This window comes from Periplaneta americana, chromosome 5 (genome assembly GCF_040183065.1).
Source record: "Periplaneta americana isolate PAMFEO1 chromosome 5, P.americana_PAMFEO1_priV1, whole genome shotgun sequence".
NCBI lineage: Eukaryota > Metazoa > Arthropoda > Insecta > Blattodea > Blattidae > Periplaneta > Periplaneta americana.
Genome location: NC_091121.1, coordinates 111,190,031 through 111,212,239, shown reverse-complemented (window position 1 = coordinate 111,212,239; position 22,209 = coordinate 111,190,031). Strand labels below are relative to the sequence as shown.

The 22,209-nt window shown below is 35.5% G+C and overlaps 1 protein-coding gene across 1 annotated transcript in view; it reads left to right on the top strand.

Annotated features, from left to right (window-relative positions):
- Positions 1 to 287: 287 nt before the first annotated feature.
- Positions 288 to 22,209, top strand: part of LOC138700432 (neurotrimin-like) — an 886,160-nt gene continuing 864,238 nt past the window's right edge. The window contains exons 1-2 of the mRNA XM_069827048.1: positions 288 to 342; positions 1,247 to 1,353. Coding sequence (XP_069683149.1) covers positions 288 to 342; positions 1,247 to 1,353 — 162 coding nt within the window. The remainder of the gene's footprint in view (positions 343 to 1,246; positions 1,354 to 22,209) is intronic.

The window sequence follows — 22,209 nt, the reverse complement described above, 5'->3', positions numbered from 1 at the left end:
AGAGAGAGAGAGAGAGAGAGAGAGAGAGAGAGAGAGAGAGAGAGAAAAACTCTCCTAAGGGACGATCCTCTTAAAAACTTCATAATATGCTTAGCCAATTTAATATCTTCCTTAACGATTTCACTTAGAGAAAAAGTTTTTTGCGAAAATAATTTCTGCGAATAGCAGATAGTCCATTTATTCATCGATTATATAAGAATCACATTTTGAATATCTACATGCATCCATTGTTATAAACTACAAATAGATATGACAAAAAGGAAATCCCACTCAGTCAGTCACGTAGCATGTACCAATATAGTGAGCAACTGTTCAAGGTTGTGTGTCGTCTGCTGTTACTAAGTGAGCCAGCGCCAGCTGAGTGAGCACTACACACAACCGGGGCTACTTAAGTTTTCGGTAAATAGGATAAATATTAAATAGGATAAATATTAATGGTAAGATAGATATTGAATTGCTGTAAATATATCTGAATGAGACAATGTTTTCTGGGTTTAATATATGTTTTGTATTTATTTTTATTTCTAATATTTAAAAATGTTATATAAGCCAATGCAATCGCATAGACTATATTTAATGCTCTAATTTTGGTACCATGACTTCGATTTAAAATATAATCTAGATTTACTACAGGAAAGTTAATTTCATAAAACTACTTCAAGCTTTTCAAGAACAAAAGTGCTATACCAAAAAGTGGGACAAATTATAACATATTACTGGGTGTTACGTTTGAACAAATATTTTTTAGATGAATTCAAAGTAATTAAAATACGTATTATTTGAAACTGAATAGGAAATTTTGCTATAATGTAGAAAGTGGCAAATTAAACTGTAATTTATTTATTTATCAAGATTCGTCTACATAAAGGTACACAGTAATATTATTGGTACATCTTGTACAAATATAGATTTTTCTTCAAGCGGTAACACACCCAGTAATACATTAAGTGAATCTAGGTTCGATTCTCTACACGAGAGTGTAGATTTATCTGTGTGTCACAAGAATTGGGTATTTCTCTAATCCACTTTTGACTCTAGCATTTTACTGGGTTAACCACATTAACAATATACTCTCCTACTCTTAAGTGCTTGCATGCTGCTGTAAACCCTCAGGAAAGAAAGGAGGGAATGAACTAATGGAAAATATTCTTGTGAATGATTTTGGAAATATAGACACAGTGGTAGATAAATGACAGTCTTTTGACTTATGTACATGTCCATTACCTTACACCTTCTTATGTTTCAGCTCCTGTCGAGGACCCCGAGTTCACGGAACAGATAGAGAACATCACAGTCCCTGCCGGTCGAAATGTGAAGCTCGCTTGCTCTGTTAAGAACTTGGGTACTTATAAGGTAAGGAATTGTTTTTCATTTATGCACAAATTGCCTTCGTAAATTGACAGCAATGTAGTAAACTAACACTTTAGAAATGACTATCACTAATGTCTACTTGGGACTCTACTACTCCTTGTAAGTTTGATGTTATTGTTAATTCACACAATGTTTCTGTGAAGTATGAATTGACGTATTATTAATAATCGTATTATTGAATTTAAATAACAAAATCCTTTTTTAATCTCTGTATTAACGAAAGATATGTATTCAAAATAAAATCGCTATCTTAATAATACAACTATGTAACTGCAAATTTCATTATTTTTACAGGAAGCTGATTTGAATGTTTATTTTGAAATTAGAAGTAAGTTATTTATATAGAATTATAAAATCGATGATTGATTTGGAACTTCTTTCTGGACAGCATATTGTAAAATTGACCTTTTCAAAAATATAAATTCAAATTAGACCTAAGTAAGATACCTAACTACTTGTAGCTCAAAGTTACATTTATATAATCTCGTAGATAACTGCAATCATATTAAGGAATTTAAGGGTAGAATGAATGAAGGTATTGTGTTACAATTATAAATAAATCGGTACTTCTACTTGACTGAAAGAATAAAGGCTCATTCACAATGAAAATTAAACATAACGTAAGCGTTAACTTAAGAATATAAACGTTACGGTAAAATCAAGAAATCATACCATCATTCACGATGGGAACATAAACATAAAAGCAAACATACTTGGTAACCATGGAAACGTAACAACGACGCCATTTCCTCATATTCTGTCGTATACCTCACCGCTCCACGATTGTGTTCTGTTTGCAAATCACGTAAACATAAGCATGAAAGTTTGGAGTTTGCAAACTTTCATGTTAACGTCTTACGGTAATGTTTATGTCAATGCTTATGTGAATCATTGTGAATGATCCCATTTGGTAGCCTGGGCGCAAACGTCTGTGTTTATGTTACGGTTATGTTTAATTTTCATTGTGAATGGGCCTTAATGTATCAAATTTTATTGTGAAACGGATTCCATAGATATGTGTCTAACAACAGCAGTTATACTGTAGGCCTATAGATGAAAATGTTGCGTAACATTACTTTATTGCTTAATGCAAGGCTAACAGTTTTACCTTCAGTTACTCAAAACTTAGTTTCTGCGGCATGACACCTTTATCCATTCAACCCTTCAATTAATTATGAATTTAAAAATTGAAAATAAAAAATATGAATTTTGCAAACTATGCATCTTAATACAAGCATCATAGTTTCAGACATAAAAAGTTAACTTCACTTCTTAGGCATCCAATTTCTCTTCATAACCATCAATCATCATCATCTGCTACTTATTCCGCTCCTCATTCTTCTTCTGACACATAGTCCTGTGCCTTACCACTATAACTGTTTTCCAAGAGCAGGAGGATCCATTTTAAAAAGAGATAAGAAGTCGTCATAATTAGCATTTGAAATTGGAATTCTGGTTCCATATAGAGGTTTCAAATTTAAATAGGCCTAGATATCACTGACACGTCGCTTATTTCTTCCGGAGTGCATGGACCGAAATTCTTCATCATATTTCTCTTGAATCTCAATACAATTGATCTGAACTTGTGAAATGTTCTCCCATATTAATGGGTTTATATTATAATCTTTCTTCCTAATGTTTAAGTTGTTTTCCTCAAACCGTTTCCAGTTTTTAATGTCTTCAGTTAGTAAATCTAATCTCAAGCATATGATGTACTCAAATGATCACCAATATTTGCATTGTTGTAATAATGCTTTGAATACACAGGAATGCCAATATTATTACTTTAAGGTGTTAGGTAAAATTTTGAAAATATCCAACATTTCTTTTTCCTCCATTACTGTATCTAATACAATAATGAAAATTAGTATGTGTAAAACACTGTCCTTCTGCTATATGAAAAAAAAACTATTTTTACGATTAAAAAATTATTTACACTTTTTTCTTTCAAAATTCAGTTCACTGTGCAGTGATGATGCATTTCCGGCGTAACTAAAAAACTATCGGACATTCTGTGATGACATTTCTTGTATGCATTAATGCATGTCATATCTACAGTATGATTTAAGATCACGTCTCTATCTTTCATAGATTGTCTGATAAAAAATAAATTCATTTTACAAAATGGTCAAATATCAGTATTTTCTTTTAACACAAAATAAAAAAAAATATATTATTTATTAAGGAATGAAATAAAAAGTTTATGAGTTATGAGGGAAACGCTTCATCACTGCACAGTGAACTGCAAATTTTAAATTAAAAAAAAAAAATTAATCGTAAAAATATTTTTTTCACATAGCAGAAGTGTTTTCCACATACGAATTTTCATTATTATACACGATACAATAATGGAGGAAAAAAATGTTGAATATTTCCAAAACTTTTACTGCTGTAAGATGTACCTAACTCCTTAAAGGCTGCATTTGTTATGTGCTACAACTAGACAACTGTAGATACATAGCTGTGGTGCCGGAATATATATGGTACAAGTGTGCAAGTGAAGATATCCAATTGTAGCATTACAAATGATAGATGTTTTTAATAATACCTATTTTTACAACCAAAATTTTAAGGACATGAAACAAAATCTCACTAATTTAGTTGTAGTATAGGCTATGAAAAAGCATAACTCAAGCATTCAGAAAATGTAGATATCTCATTTTCTCGCAAAAGTGCAGTTATCTAGTTGTAGTATTCAGTTAGCGAAATAACACATTAGAAACTAAACTGAATTAAAATAAATATTTAAGTGAATGTCTTCGTTAATTTAATTGTTAAGCAACATATTAGCATATGGACTCTTCTTAAAAATTGTGACATAAATTTTAATCTTCATAAATTCCAATACATTTATTGAACAATCAAAAGAATATTTAAAAAAGTAATAGAAGAAAAACAATTATAACCTCGAGGGAAATTTAAGACAGAAAATCAGAGACAGGGGAAACTGAAATTTACGTGCTGTCGAAAGCGAACATATTACATAAAATATCCATTAAGTCTAAACAAGTAAACTGATAAAACTCAAGAAAGGAAATGTAAAGGGGGGGGGGGATCATACAAAGTTTATGTATTGGAGTTATATGAATCCTGAGAAAAATGTGAAGATACTTAAAAGGCTTTGCTGAATGATTAAGCATTAGGGACTGAAAAATTGCAAGAACTAAATCATGAAATGAATAACTTGATGGTGATGAGCAGAAAGGATAGTTCTCATTGGCTGAATTAAAGGAGTTCAATACGTTATAGATAATTCGTTATCTCGTGAAACCAAATGCTTGCCTGAATAGTAAGAACCGTATAATGGGTGTAAGCGAGGTCGCTATCTACAAGTAGAAGCGTAGTGGGGGAGGGAAGCTTCTCAGTCCACTTTCTTCTTCCTCTGAAGCGCAGGTAGGTTTCACGAGATAACGAATGGCCTATACGGAGTTTTCACAGCTTGCTGCGGGATCTTTAGAACCTTCCGCAAGACAGCTTTAAACTGAAGTTCTCTCAATCTGTAGATCAAAACAAGTCGAAAGTTTTTATCACGAACGAGTATTACATACACAGAAAATTACTGATGTATAATCTCCTGCATCATGTGATTTGGATCAGATATAGATTGTTATATTCATTCTGCTAACGAAACTGTTGCTACAGCTTGATCTACATTACAAGATCTCCTGACCTTACTCCTCCAGATATTTTTTTTGTTGTGTTTCGGATCATTATCATACAACAATAGTATTTTATTTAACGACGATTTTCACTCCAGAAGTGACAATAGCACCGAAATTACACGTAGACGAGAGGAATAGGAGAGAAATTTTGTCTGTAGCAGATTATCTTCACATGAAGCAAATATTACATGTTAACACTCTGTACTTTCAGGTGCTTCAGAATACAGGCAGGAGTTAATCTGTTTCTACAGAATTTTGCAGATGAAATTAAGAAATGTAGGCGAATGGTACAATGACCGTTTCGAGAATCTTGCTTATCTTATAATACTTTTTAATATGGAAACTTCTAATTTTCTCGACAATTTGCATACAATTTCATAATGTAATAATTAATAGCAGCTTTAATGTTTGAGACGCGGTCAAGTTGGGGACTCGGACTCGTGTAGGAGATCGATTGAGTCAGCGTTGGTGTTGCCTGCAGTTCTATTTAAAGATGCAAATTGTGAGGTCAGTCCTGTAGAGCAGGAAGAATCTTAGCACGATAACAAAGCACCTGGAAACAACACTGCACGGACACCTACGACAGCTACCAGTCTCTCACGATATTCGCTGACCTGACTTACAAACAGTGGTAATATTTGAAACAATTGCCAAACTGTTGCCTTAGCACGTGTTGCGCACAGGAACTGTTACAATTTTGGTTATAACGCCTACTAGACACAAACTAATGAAATACAATAACACAAAATGTATTGGTCAGATTGACGCATATGTTCGTAGCGTTTTTGTTCTTCATCACAAATTTGCGTTGTTAAGAGTTCGTTTATCGTGTATCATTTGTTATTTTCTGATTGTTATTCTTGTAAATACGCCTTGAATTTTGAGGATTTGAAGAAAGTTTGTGCTTTTTGTGGGCAAAAGAAGATGGAGTGTCAAATGAAAAAAACACCTCTGGCATTAACCTATTTGAGTTTAATAGAAAAGGAAAGGCAGTGGAGGCGTCTCGAAATATTTGTGCCATGTACGGTGAGAATCTATTGGAGAAAGCACAGCAAGAAAATGGTCGTTTCAACACAAAACATCTCGTACAAAAGATAGTGTTCATCCACAAAAGATGATGTTATGCGTGCACTATAAATTGCTTCCCAGGAATGTAACTGTAACTGCTGACATTTATTTCAAACACTTCAAACGCCTTGCGGACGCACTTGAAGAAAAACGACCCGGTAGATTGCATCAAGTGCTGCTGCAGCACAATAATGCAAGCCCGCAGTTCTTTAACATGACGAAATCAGCTATGCAGAAGCTTGGTTGGGAGGTGATTCCACATCTCCCATGCTCTAACTCTTCCATTCTCTATCCAGTAGTCTTTAAAGGAATTATTTCATAACGAAGATGTTTTACAAACCTTGCTTGACGACTTCTTTAACTCGAATCAACAGATCTGTTCAGACTCGGAATTGAAAAACTGCTTCAGCATTGGCAGAGAGGCATAGATAATGTAGGAGAATATTTCATTTCAGTGTTCTGCCCAAAGGCAGGTCTTTCACTACAAACGCATCTTTCTCCAACCTTTCCTATTTTCTGCCTTCCTCTTCGTTTCCTCATATGATCCATATATCTTAATGTCGTCTATGATCTGATATCTTCTTCTACCCCGAATTATATTACTGATTAATTCTGTCTTCTATTCATCTGAAAAAAAAATCACAGCGAAAAAAGATACGACTTGCATCAGCCCAGTGACTATTAAAATAAAGAAATAAAATAAATAATTTCCTTTATAAAATGTTTACATTATTCCCGTTTCCAGCAATATGAAAGAGACATCCTGAACCTCTCTTTTGCCAGAACTTTGTCTCTCAGCCAGGAATGGTTTTAAACCGGAAATATTCTTTCAGTATCACGCGACGTTACCAGCGCGTGTGACCAATTCTTCGGTTAACTACGACCATTTTTTTTCACATCTTCACCGGACAGAATTCCGGAAATTTGACAAACTATTCTAATACTCAAAATAATTTCTGTTTCATATATGTATGTACTTCAACAGGTTAGTAAAACGTTTGTGAAGAACCAATACGAATTGGACGGTGCGACAGTAGAAGCACGTGAGATTGGGAATATAATGTTATTGCCGTTGTCTTATCTCAAGGCATGGCTCTAGTAAAAGGTAAAGTTGAACATACCTGTCGTTATGATAAATGGAAAAATGATTTGACCATGTAATTAAAATTCAGAATGAGTACTAAGAGCTTCTTTTGCAAAAATCTGTGACTCTGATTAAAAACACAATTTGAATAAAATGGAGAAAATGGAGAAAGTAGACTTTTTCATCCGGCTATTTAACGACGCTGTATCAACTACTGGGTTCTTTAGGGTCTGTGGAATTGGTAATAGCGAGATGGTATTTGGCGAGATGAGAGCGAGGGATAGCCGTAGATTACTTGATATTCGCTTTACAGTTGGCGTAAATGTCGAAAAAAACCACAACTAGGTAATCAAACGAAGCGGGAATCGAACCCACACTGAAACGAAACCCCGAATCTATAGGCAAATACGCTACCATCTGAGATACGTCGGTGGTAGACAATTTAGAATACACTGCAGGTAATTGTATAAAGAAACCTTAGCGATGTTTTTCCAGGAAAACCGCCAGTCCTAAAATATGTTCCGATAACTTACTTTTTCGTGAAGAGGAAACATGCTCTACGTTATAAGAATAGTCTATCACTTCATTTTCATTTAGTGTTCTGCCCAAGGTCAGGTCAGGGCAGGTATTTCACTGCAAACTCAGCTTTCTCCAGTCTTTCCTATTTTCTGCCTTCCTCTTTGTTTCCTCATATGATCCATATATCTTAATGCCGTCTATCATCTGATATCTTCTTTTACTACGAACTCTTCCCCGTTCACCATTCCTTCCAGTGCATCCCTCAGTAGGCAGTTTCTTCTCGGCCAGTGACCCAACCAATTCCTTTTCCTCTTCCTGATCAATTTCAGCATCATTCTTTCTTCACCCACTCTTTCTTCATTTCTTTTTCTGTCTGTCCACTTCGCACGTTCCATTCTTCTGCATATCCACATTTCAAATGCTTCTATTCGCTTCTCTTCACTTCGTCGTAATGTCCATGTTTCTGCCCTTTACAGTGCCACACTCCATACAGTCCATACAAAGCACTTCACTAGTCTCTTCCTTAGTTCTTTTTCCAGAGGTCCGGAGAAGATGCTCCTTTTTTGTATTAAAAGCTTCCTTGGCCATTTCTATTCTCCTTTTGATATCCTGACAGCAGCTCATGTTACTGCTTATACTACCTCAAGTATTTGAAGCTGTCCACTTGTTCTACTGCCTCATTTGGAATTCGGAAGTTTATCTTCTTTATTTTTCTTCCTATGACCATGCTCTTCGTCTTATTTGCATTTATCTTCATCCCATACTGCTCACAGGTGTCATTTATTTCCAGTAGCATATCCTTTAGTATTATTTTTTCTTCTGCCAACAACGCCTTATCATCAGCAAATCTTATGCACTTTATTCGTTTTCCTCCTACTATCACTCCTCCCATGTTCTGAAAACAGTTCTTGACTAAATCTTCCAAGTGGATTTTGAACAGGGTAGGTGATAAAAATGTCAATAATTGAGCCCAGGAAACTTGAAATATATGTCATTGTTTGTTGTTCTACGAAATATTTCATCGCTGTCTGTCACATTAATGTTGTAGTAAACTTTGTGTCGTTGAACTATTGATACGATGTTAAATACTGTATTATACAGTTTTACTGATGTACCAGACCCCTATATAATTCATGACATGTCACTATATGTTTGTGTACATATTATGCTATATGATACTACATAAAAATCCCATCTCTTGTCATCAAACATTTTTTTTTTTTCATTTGAGAACGTAGCGGGAGTCGAACTACACGTGCAGTAATTTATATATTTATATGTGTAGTGAAAAAAGAATGTAACAAAAAGATGAACATTAAAATTAGTTGGGCTGAGCAAAAGATCTACGAAACGTTTCGAATGATGAAGCCAATATTTAGAGATACATAATTACTTTTCTTTTACACGTTACACGTTTGTTTTAATGCTATGACCACATCTGTCACAGAAGAAAATTAATAGAAATCCGTGAACATCCTGGCGGAACAAAAGCAATACAAGCTCCAAAACTCATTTCAAAATTGTGCTACATATTCGCCAGAGACTGTTATGTAATGCTTCTAATAATAAATTCCATACGACGTCTTGTACAAATATAGAGCTTAAGTTAATAATGAACCCATTCGATACTAGTGAAGGAAAGCAAAGTTTGTTCGTGGTTTGTTCCACATTCATTAACAAACGATCAACAAACAACCCTGACATGAATACTCATTGAGGCTACAGAAAACAAACCATACGTAGCGAATTAAATAAAAATAAAATTGTTATTGGTATCTCCAGTACAACTTCAAAACAAAGAGTCAAAGTAAGGAGTGAGGTCATCATACTCTTAGGCCAGGAAAGTTATTCAAGATTATTATAATATCAAACCAATGCTAATAATGTTCTATGATATCAGGAAAATTGCGCAAAAAGGTTTGTGCTCGGTAACTAGAGAGTTACTGCTACCTACTGTCTCAACAGTTTAAGCGTTTGCTTAAAAGAATTAAGCGTGCATAACCTCAGTATTGAGAAGAGAATAGCTTGGTGCATGACGATTCTACATCTAATAGGGAGATTGGGCCAATATAACAGTCTGTGTGCTGTCGCTGCAACGTATTCGCCTGACCTACCACCTTGTGACTTCCCCTCCCCCCAAACCCAACTTGAAGTCTGTTCTTTTTAGACGTGGATGCTATTAAAGGCGATGAAATTAGAGTAATTAAGAGAATTACAATTCGATCTTCCATCATTCCTTCCAGTTACTTCATAACAGTTGTATTCAGAAGGAAGTTACATTAAATAAAGAATGTTCTGATTGAATAAAATTTGTTTCAGACTGGACACATTCCAAATGCTACACTATGTATATAACATCAACTACTGTTACACAAAAATTTCGTTAAATATAAGCTTGAACGTATTGGTAAGTGAAGTACAAATATTCAGGTACGTAAATGTTACCAAAATAACAAATTAAAATAGTATCATCAAGGTGAAACGTTTATTTTCTCGTAATATATTTTATGTATTTCGAAGAATCATGTTTCTATTTACGTCTGATACGTCAGTGAAGTCATTAGTAGTTAAATCGTGTCTCATTATTAAACAGCGGATTTTCGGTCCCTACACAGAGACAAGACGTCAAGTCACTTGGCGTACCGAGGGAGCGTAGCAATGATTCAGTGACCTCTCTGTAACTGACGTACACCTAACGTTGAGTGTGGGGACCGAAAATCCGCTGGCTTCTCATTATTATATATTCTGTTTTAGCTATTAAAATTCTGAGTGTAAAAGCTACTATGGCAGAGGAGATCCGACTTTCCAAACACTATTTAATTCTTCTGTAATTAGTTCCGCATCTACCTTTGAAGTTTATTTTTTATTATATTAAAGTTTATATTTCATATTCTGAACTGAATAAACTAATTCTTCTGCAATTACATTTGTTTATGTTCCTTTCAGTGCACAGATATGACTATTGTTTTCTGCTAACTTTGTGGTGGATGTTTTCCTTATAAAATTCAGTTTAAAATATAAAAGTGTGTGTGTGTGTGTGTGTCTAATGCCTGCCCACTTCACTTGCGTGATTAGGGTTCCGCATACTGCGGATAGTTGGCAGGACTGTGACCAATTTTCAAGTCGCACACCACTTCGGCGGACCACGTTATGCATGATGTGTAATTGTGAAGAGTTATGTCGTGTACTATAGTGAATGTGGAATGGAATGGAATTTAACTGAGGGGGGCATGGATGGCCTATTGAGACCTATTGCGCTAACCCTCTATATGGAATGAGTTGCATGCCACAGATCTCCTACGCGCACAGCCCTAACCACATGACTCTCTTAACGACCGGTCCCTATAGCCGGCAGAATCCATATACCATTTCTGCTTCGGCAAATTCCCCCCAAGGCTCCCTGTCGGTCCGAGGCGAAACTCCTCCCCCGAGTAGGTCCGCCTCGGGTGCTCGTTGTAGAAGCCATCCAACATCGTGTACTACATTCTACGGAGGCCACCGGTAGAATAATCTGAAAAACCAGAAACGGGATGATGAGGAAAGGAAGTGGCGAATATGAGTGGGGTTCCATCGCCTGATAAAGTTACCTGATATTCATCCATAGGAGTGAGGGAAACCCCCCCCCCCCGAAAAAACTTACCCAGGCCACTCGTCCTGACCGGGAATCGAACCCGGGACCGCTGGGTTCGGAGTTAAACTCGCTAACCCCTCACACAACGGTGGACTAGAGTGAGTGTATGTGTGAGTGTAGTGAAGAGAATGGGGGAGAATGATGATGGTGAGGAAGGGAGAAGGGAAAACACGGTGCCGGCACGTAGCCAACTCCTATCGAAGAGCACCAATGGGGCCTCCATGCTTAACGTCCCCATCCGACGGACGAATCACTGTCAACAGTGACATATACCTTCTCTTAACATGCACTGCGGAAAGATTTGAGATTTAACTCAGGCTTAGGCCTATTGGTGCACAATTTAGTGATTAGAAATTGTGCACCGCCATCTCTCCTAGTCCAGAGGGGAATCGAATCCGGGCTGGCTAGTAAGGAGGCAGACGCGCTATCACAGAGCTACCTTGGCGGACAAAAATATAAAAGTATATAGGTAATTTCAGTGCTTGCAGACTTAAAGAATTCTATAGTTGCTCCTGTGTCCTCTCCTGGAATTCTTTCATTTCTCATTTATTTTAGAATTGATATAGATTTCTGAATGGAAAAATTTCTGCTGTAGAATTACCAGAAAACCGTTATATGCCATCTGCAGCCTTTTGTGTCCAGAAGGTATTTTAATAGCTAAACCATGTCTCTAAAGTGATAAAACCTATGGATATATTTTCTTATATTTAAAAATATTGTTTTAAAATTTGAACTGTTTTTCAATAGCATTACAGTAACATACTCGTATTTCCTAAGCTGGTGAGAAAATCATTCCATTTTTTCTTTGTATCTTGCGGTATTATCGTTTAGCTACAACTCTATTCTTTTTATATTCAAATACATATTCTAGTTCTGCTTATAAATATACGCAACAAATTTCTCTCAACAATCTCGCTTCCGGATCTGGTCTCCGCTGGACTTTGAAATAATTTAAATGAAAAGGAAAATTATCTGCATATAATTAATGTCTCGCAGAGATTGAGGTCTTGGGACATAGTGTACGGCTTATTTTATGTATCTCTTCTATTGTGCAAGAAATAAAGTAACAAAATCGTGTAAAACAATTGTGACTAATATAAACAACTGCAAAAAAAAAAACAAAACAAAATATCTGCACTATTCATCCACAACTGTTCATTAAACATAAATGGGTTCAAATGAAATCCATTAAAATGTTTAAGTGATTTTGCATTTTGATTTCAATTACGAATATATTAATTTTTCCATAATATTATTATCATATTTCATGTGTATAATTTGGAACATAATAATTGGTAGATACAGAATGTACACAAAATCCGATTAACGGTTTATAACAAATCACTGTACACGATACAGAAAGATATAAACTGGGTATGCCCAAACTACATCTTGCCTAAGCGACATGCAGGAAGCGTATATTTCCTCTAAAATCTCGAGACCAGTTTTTGCAATCACAGTTGGCATTTTATTACCTTTTACAAAAATTTCAAAGAGAATAATAAAAAGGAGATATAATGTGTAATATACCAAGAGAAAACACACATTTTCGTTCACTGATTGGACACAAATAAGAATTCGTCAGTTAAATTTTACATTCTGCGACTTAAGTGAAATTTCGAATTAATTTTGCATAGCTTTCCACAATATACCTCTTGGCATATCTAATATTACGTATTATTAACTTTGGTTCGCATTAAAGTCAATAATTGAAGTTAATTGAAGTACGATAAAGATAGTAGTACTTCATATTGGAATTTTGTCACGAACAACCCACTTAAAATAATTATTGGCGTTAAGGAGTAGGTAATTAATCTTGCTATAGGCTACCAAAAGTGACCCAAGTTCTGTTTGCCTGGCGTTTGTTGCGAGGTACAAATTCTGTCTATATGTTTCCACACCTAAAATATGTATATCCCAAATTCTATTCTTCTGTATTCAGTCTCTGCTTCCTTCCACTATTTACAAATTACGAGGCTTACCGGAACATTACATTTGAAAATATATTCTTATAAATATCTTAAAGTGTTAAACATTGTATCTTAAGCATTCAATTTGATATTAATTAATATTTGTAAAACACCAAATATGTCATTATTTTCGTAACTGATAAGGTTATGCTAATTTTTAATATTAATTCAGATAAATCTATTAAGCCGTAACTTTATACGGCCGACCAAGGCATTTTACATTGGACACATTATTATACACTGTGTCCGCAAAGTCATGGTCCAGTTTTGGTCACATAAAAGCAATGAAACAAGATGGAAATGTGAAACCTTTCTCTCCAAGTTTGCACATCTGTTCAGTACAATTCGATTTAGCTTTTGTTTGTTGCTCTACACAAATCAAAACGATTTTGTAATTCATTCCACACACGACTAAGGACATCAGGTGTAACATAGTGAATAGCATCCCTGATTATCTCTTTTAAATGGTCAATGTCGTTGCTTGACATATCCCTATAAGTAAAAATATAAATGCGTTAGGTCCGGCGATTGTGAAGGCCATGCCTTCTATCCAACCCTTCCTATCCACCGCTGCGGAAATATTGTATCCAGAAACTCGTGAAAATTGTTGGCATAGTGTGGAGGAGCACCATCTTGTTGAAAGACGACACCTTCGGTTTCATTTGAATTTATGGCACTGTATATAATTGCAACATATCGGGTATTTGTTTTACGTCACAGTCTGCTTCGTAAAGAAATATGGTCCTATAATTATTTTATCATGCATGAGACGTTCACCTTACGGGTATTACGTTCATACTCAAAGTAGACAAGAGGATTTTCAGAAGCCCATATCTTCAATATGTTATTACGATGTACCGAAGTACATATGATATTTCCGTGCAGAAATTCTGCGTCATCGTTGGATAAACGATAAGTGGAACAGAGAAAAATTTTCTCCGACACCGGGATTTGAATCCGGTTTTTCAGCTCTACGTGCTGACGCTCTATCCACTAAGCCACACCGGATTCCCATCCAGATGTCGGATTTAATCCTCTCAGTTTAAGTTCCACCTCTTGGGTTCCCTCTAGTGGCCTACCCTAATGCACTGCGTCATATATGTATGACAGTGGCACAATCTCCATACATGTGCAGAGGTGCACTCATTATGAGTGACTAACTGGCCGGGATCCGACGGAATAAGCGCCGTCTCAAATCACTAAGTGATTATTTTTCGCATATCACATATTATTACGATGTACCGAAGTACATATGATATTACTGTGCAGAAATTCTGCGTCATCATATCCCATCATCGGGATGGGAATCCGGTGTGGCTTAGTGGATAGAGCGTCAGCACGTAGAGCTGAAAACCGGGTTCAAATCCTGGTGCCGGAGAGAATTTTTCTCTGTTCCACTCATCCTTCATCATCGGGATGGGAATCCGGTGTGGCTTAGTGGATAGAGCGTCAGCACATAGAGTTGAAAGCCCGGATTCAAATCCCGGTGCCGGAGAGAATTTTTCTCTGTTCCACTCATTCTTCACCATATCGTCATGGTATGGCGATGAATATGACCACACACATGGAATGTGGCCTCATCATTAAACACAATCTTCTGTACAATTGCTCATCATTGTCATCTCATCAAACATCTGTACAGCAAACTCAAATCGTTTGGGTTTATCAGTTGGACGGATAGCGTGTATCAATTTCGGTTTGTAACCCGTAAAACGGAGACGTTTCTTTAAAATTTATGAAATGTAGTCTTCTTCAGACCTAGATTTCGAGCACAGCATCAACAGGCTCGTCTCTAACCGAAAGCATACCAGAACGTTTTTGGTTCAAGCTGCCAGTTTCGTTCAGCTGCTTGTCCCAGCGGTGAATGTTATTTCTAAGTGGCTGCTTTTCATTGTACACGCGACGATATTCACGACGGACACGCGTCACGGATTCTAATTTTGCAAGCCACAGGACGTATTGAACTTTCCTTTGCACCGTTCACATCTTGACTAATTGACGTGATTCGCTTCATTGTTGTGTTGCGTCAGTACCTTGTCGTGCACAAAATGTATGCTTCTGAAACTCTTTGATGTATCGGAAGTTTCATCCTTTGATTTTGTTTCGTTTAGCCATTATAAGAGTTCAAAACTGCACCATGACTTTACGGACACAGTGTATAAGTGATATTTAATTCTTTCTTATGAATATATTTGAAACCATAGCGGCTAAAGAATTTCAGTCATCACTTCACCTTGTGTAAGAATAAATACTAAACATAAAATCGATACAGCCTATTGTATCTCAATCGCTATTTTATGTTCTTTTGATTTCAAATAAAGACGCAGAATTTTTTATGGAAAACTGGGAACGTGTATTTCCATGAATATCCCGAAATCAATAACTTATGTTACAATACTTTTTCTTACACGGATTTCAACTTGTTTCGGCCTTTTTCCTTCTTTGTCTTGGACGTTCTGTTTCTTTTTGGAATCTGAGCTTGTATAACATAACCGTTTTAGATATTCTGGTATGGTCCATCCCATCTAAACGATCTGTTTTTTCTTTGTACAGGGACATCACTTTATTTTTACCAACATTTTTTACATTAACCTGGCTATACTCGGAAACACTGTTGCCCCCTTTCATTACAGAAGTTTGATGTTACTAGTGCAATATGTAAACAAATCATTTTACTAGGTATAGGAAGAGAGAAAAGTAGTGTATCCATTTATGTTGTAGGGAAATACGATATTACGATTTTCAGTTTGATTATCACTTTTACGGAATTTATCAAAATACAGTAGAGTAGTAACATTTTTTTTTTCAAAAACTCAACTTTTCAGGCGGCTATGTTCGTTATGTAATGTCTACTTTATTTAGCATAATTAATTATTGATGTCAACATGCAATATAGAGAGTGCATTTAAATTGAGGGGGTCATAAGTAAAGGGCTGTAAGTGCATCTAAGTTACTTTTGAGAAAATGGGGTTTAAATATTTAAGCTTTCGTAAAATCGGTGAAATTTTTATTTATATTTTAATGTGTGATGCGATTAAAATATCCCTTTGCCACTAAAATGTTAGATACTTTAGCTTACACTGGATGCACTTAACTCATGTTATTACAAATGTCACTAGCATTCCTTTGCTTCTAGCCACCTCAATTCAAAATAAGCTAATCTGAATTTTTAAACAAGTTGCTGAAAATTGTTGCCGTTCATTACAATGCAGGCTTCAATTCTTTTATGCATATTATTAAACAAATTTTTAAGCATATTCTCTGAAATTGAATTTATCGTTTCTTGAATATAATTTTTTAGTACGATATTATTAATATAGTTTCTTTCTTCTATAGAAAACGCAACCATATTTCTGAAACACGCTATACACTGCAGTGTTTACTTCAGTGCTTGAAGACTTCGAATGCAACAGCGGCCGTAAGTTTGTGTGTCTGATGGGAGCAAGGACATTAGTGAAGGGGTGGGAGTGAAGTACATTCAGAAATGCAGGTATAATAAAAATGCAAGTAAAAATAAAATGATGTCCCTGTACTTGTAATGGAGAAGTTAAACGTAGTAAAATTTGAACAAAATACACAGTGCCTCGCTTGGAAGGATCGAGAAATAAATGCTAACCATTTAAAATCAGAAGGAGATATTGTTTTGATTTACATCTGTCATGATGCAGAAACAGTCCAAGTTTATGGACCAATGGTTTAAAAACAGTTACATATTCATGCGCATGCGCACTAACATTTATCATGGAAACAACCGGCCATTCAGTAGAACAATCCATCATTGAACCATTCTTCTTCATCGAGGCGACAGTCACAAGGACCGTGTATCTGGACATATTGCAAATATTTTTTGTTCATCAATTCCTCCCAGAATCGTGTTTTCAGTAACATGGGACTCCACCCCATTAGTATAGAGCAGTGCGTGGCTTCTTAAATGCAAACTTTCCCAATAGGTTGATCGGAAGAGGAGAACCCTTGCCTAGGTCAACCGATTTGACGTCCATTGACCTTCCTCTGAGGCTTTGTGACATGTTGTCTTCCAACCTGACACAGTTGACACTTTGGAAAAACTGAGACAACGCCTTATAAATGCAGCCGCGAAAATCACTCCACAAATGTTATGGAATACTTGACAGAAGGTTGAGTACTTTTAGATGTCTTCAGGGTAGCTCGAGGCGCATACATCGAGTTGCACTGACCATTCTCCAAAACTCGGAGAGTTTTACATGAAGTTATACAAAAAGTAATGTTATAAAACCATTATTTACACTTTAAATTAGCACTTATTTCTCGATCACTCTAAGCGGGACCCGGTGTATATAAAAGTATAGTATTATGAATTAGTGTCTATAACTTACTTTTATGTGAGAGTGAAAATAAGAGACAAAAAGAAAAGCCAGTCAAATAAAATGCAGCTGGTTACTAAAGAACAGATCGTAAACTGAATAATACGAGTGACATTAGAGGATTGCTTATAACGACCACTTTGAGTTCGAAAGTACGGGTATGTGTAAGTGTATTACCCACAAGGGAGGAATCACAAGTATCACAAGCCTGCTGTATCAACTGGGTACACTTTTAATTAACCGACTATCAGGATTTAACACAGAATGTGATGGATAGATCAATAGCACTTACTACAGCTTTGCTACCTTAGAAGTACGCGCATTCATAAACATTAAATATTCAGAATTGAAGACAACATAAAAGGACTGTGTGCCAATTTATTCATTCATTCATTCATTAGTTTTTCCAAATAAAACAAAAAAGAAGAGTTTATGTACCTCAGTCTACACAGAAAAACGATAATTGTCCTATTGTAATTTTATTTAGAGCCTAGCTTCAACCATACATTTGCAAAATGTATTTTGTGCGAGATCGTGCGTATTTGCTTGGTTTCCGCACAAAACCAATCCGCGGTAAGTCTAAAATTCCACATTCAGTATTCCCAACCTAACACACATAACAATTTCCCTCTTCTTACCGCTTAAGTGACATATTGATTTTACTGCTTTAGGCTTCTAACATATTATTTTAGAGACGTTCAATATAGTGATAATTATAAATTGGAAACTTACCACTGCAATTTCACCTAAATTGCAATGTTAATTATTGTTTTTAAATATTTGCAAAAATTAAGTAGAGTCTACTACTCCACGAAACTTATTGCATTCCTGATACAAGTAACATTAAGGAAGCCGTGAAAAAATCAACAAGATTCCAAATGCCGATGTTATTACTGCAATATGTTATATAAATAATATTGTTAAAACATTAAAATGAAAAATAAATCATTACATAACCTTACCGTTTGTTTTAAGTTCGCATTTATGGACTGGGGCGAAAAAAAAGACAGACGTATATCACGGCTTGCTGGAGTATAGTAAACACAGAAAATATTTTAAAGCAACAATGTCGAAGATAGATATTTTTGTTTTACAAATTTGCCGTCATTGAACAGAAACCAAGATGGAGATTTCATTGCAACTAATTAGAAATTCCTCTTTCAGGTATGTAATAAACGATCTTCGCACAAAATAATGTACGATACACGAGCGATATGCTTTCTTTCAATTCTCGGAAATTAAAAAAGCTCAACTACGTTTCGCTTTTTCAAACTTTTCCTCAAACATGAAAACTTCAACATGCCGCTCTTGTAACGCATATTACTATTACGTTACTAGTTGCGAAAAAGGCTCTGTTTTCTACGGTTTGTCTCTTTGTCACTTACAGCCTTTTTCATGTCCAGTCTTCAATTTAATTGAGAAAAAAAAATGTATAGAAACTAACATAAGTTTATCCATTACGTCATACTTTCTACAATAACAATCATTATTGAACAGCTATTTGAAAGCTTCTCAATATTACTACGGGAAATCGACTGCATATTTTAACATAAAAACAAACCTTTCTGACACAAAATGCGCCACGTTCAAAAGATAATATTCTCTTTCTTAACATTCGTTAGACAATGATTGCTGCAAATAGGCATGTATTTCCGAATATGGTTAGCAATCCTAATTTTCATGCATTTTTCTGAGAAATATTGCAGTTGCGCGATTCACCAAGAATCATGTTTAAGGACAACATAGATAAATGCTACCAATTAGCACTCTGGTATCATATTCAAGATAATACATGTTAGTCATACAGAGTTTGTGTGCATTCAAATTTAGGATTCCTGGCGTCTTGTCAGCCCACTTGAGGTGTGTGGATATAAAGGGAAAGATTGAGACGGTGTCGGGTGCAGTTCCTGGGTAGCTCAGTCGGTAGAGCGTAGACGGGCACAGCCAAAAATTTTCCCTTGAAATTATCCAAGTTTGTTTCACGGGGAGCTATACCTGAAAGCCAGATTTGCATAATATATGTGGTAGCCTCGTTAACAGGGTAGTGCACGAGATAAAAATCTAAGTTCACTTGATCTGTAAATTAAGATAGGCTGAACCCGGGACTTCGTGTTTAATGGCTTGCATAATTTCAGACAAGACAAACCGTTCCGATCTTTTTTTTCGGCTCACACTTTGCAAATACAACCTCAAATTGTTGTGGCCATAGAAATGCAACGAGAACAAATTTCTCACAATTTCTTCTGATGGTGCCTCTATGTGATAAAAACGACCTCCATTTTTCTCCAAGAGTGTTATGTTTTTTTTTTTTTTCAGATTTAATTCATTTTGCTTGAATAGTGCAGAGATTAGTTGAACTAATTAGGGAAACATTTCTTGAAGTGAATTGAACGATTTTGAAAGGGAAAGAAACTGCACGTAGAAGCTCATGTTCACAAAAGGAAAGGTACAAGAAATTCCTTTACCACTACAACTGATCCTAATTCGGGAGAATTTTTTTATTATTATCATCTCCCTATTTTATGAAGACAATTTTTTCGATACGAATATAAAGCAAATTATTATTATTGGTCTGTGATCTGTGCCAATTCAACAAGCGCAGGATTCTTTCTGTTTAGAAACAGTGCAGAGAGATCTAGCCTTAATAATTAAAGCACATTTAAAAGTCTTCCCGCATACTGTAGGCAAAAAAGAAATAAATGTAGTACTCCCTTGATAGTTTACACCAGGGCAGCCCAAACGTCGGCCCGCGGGCCACATTCGGCTCGCCATGGCTTTTTGTGTGCCACTCTTTTGTTCTTCTGAAAGGTGAATATTGTATAGTAAGTTACTAGTGATTTTGGAGTTTTATTTCTGAACATGACTCTTTCAAAGTCTCTCGACAGTGAAATCTGGCCTGACTATGCAAGGGAGTATTGGTTCATATTAGTGGATAATATAGTGACTATATTTATTGCGCGGAAATAAGATGGTTGAAAAGCGTTCACACATTGCCAAGGTTTTTTCTATACGAGAGGAGATTCGCAAATTTATTTAGGAAAAAATTTCCGTTCTGAATTTTTGAGTGGCCTCGATTGGTTTTCCTGTTTAATATTTCTTGTTTATTTAACAAAACATTTTAACGATTTAAACTTACATTACAAGACAACGATAAACGAAGCAACAATCCATAAATTCAATTGAAGTTAAATTGATTCAAGAAACAAGTTTCTGTCATGTATTGAAATATTTTCGTACAGTGAGTAATCTAAACAATGCTAATAATCTGAAACATTTTTCAGAAATGGTCCTGTTGTGGAAGTTTTTGAGATATTGAAGAGTAATTTATTAAAGAAGCAGATTTTGTGAATATTAAATCTGAAATTGATTTGTTTTCATCTCATTTACCTACGATGTTGACAGTGTATAAGAATAACTGCAAATAGAACTGTTGAATTTGTGGTGTAATGATCCAGATAAATGCATTTTTAATTTTAAAAATCTGAGAATATTTAATAAATTAATACCATGTGATGAAAAATATCCGTTTTTGAAGACCGAAGCCTGTGCATGATCTCCACGCTTTTAGCAAAATACATTTTCAAAAATGAAAATTAAAAAAATAAAAATTGAGGTGAGTTTCCATAATAGTTTTAATTACAAGCTCCCTGAATCAGACGAGGATCACAACAGCTTTGCTTCAACATGTCATTGAATGCTGTGGTTTTCTGTCTCAAACATTGATAATCAGTGAGAGAGAGGATCCTGGACATGAAGGTATTTTATTTTATCGACGACTTCAGTTGTCTATAATAATCTCACTGAAGGTTCTCATTTTTTTATAGAGAAAATGAAAACTCCATGGAATTTAATTGACAATTACACGATTATACGATTAGAGAAAGGGATATGAAGATTAGAATAAATAAGGTACTCTAATACAATAAAATATTAATTGACTTACGAAAATACTAAACTGTAAATGTATTATTGTACCAACTCATCATTACAAATATTCCGCTAGATAGCAGTAGGCCCTAGTGTGTTATGATGAACTTTTTGAGTTTTTCTTTTGTTACCATTGTGCCAACTATACAATCTTCATTGAACTTTATGGACATTTACTAGACAAGAAGGCCTTGTTGGTTCAATCTTCTTGTCAAAACGCCTGAGCGTTTATCTTGTTGTTTTGTCTATGATACCCAGTGTCTTTTGTAGCACTGGGCATTGATAATCTGTCCATCAGAAATTCACGAGGAAAATCAGGAAAAACGATATAATGACTTTCTCTGCATTTATTTGTAATTTGAGCTTTTTAGGGCGAAGAGATAAGGTATGTTTCCATTCCATGCTAGACCGACGGAAGTTTGGCTCAAAATGATGGCACCAGGACTTGTCACCTGTCACAGTGCGATGCAAAAACTGATCATCTTCTTCCTGATGTGGTCTGAGGTTCTGTTGGTTGATTCTCACACGTTCGACTTTCTCCTCAGCAGTTGAAGAGTGTGGAACCCACTGCACGCAAAGTTTGCAGGCGTTTGTGAAGAATTTTATGAATACTCCCCTGGCTGAAATTCAGTAG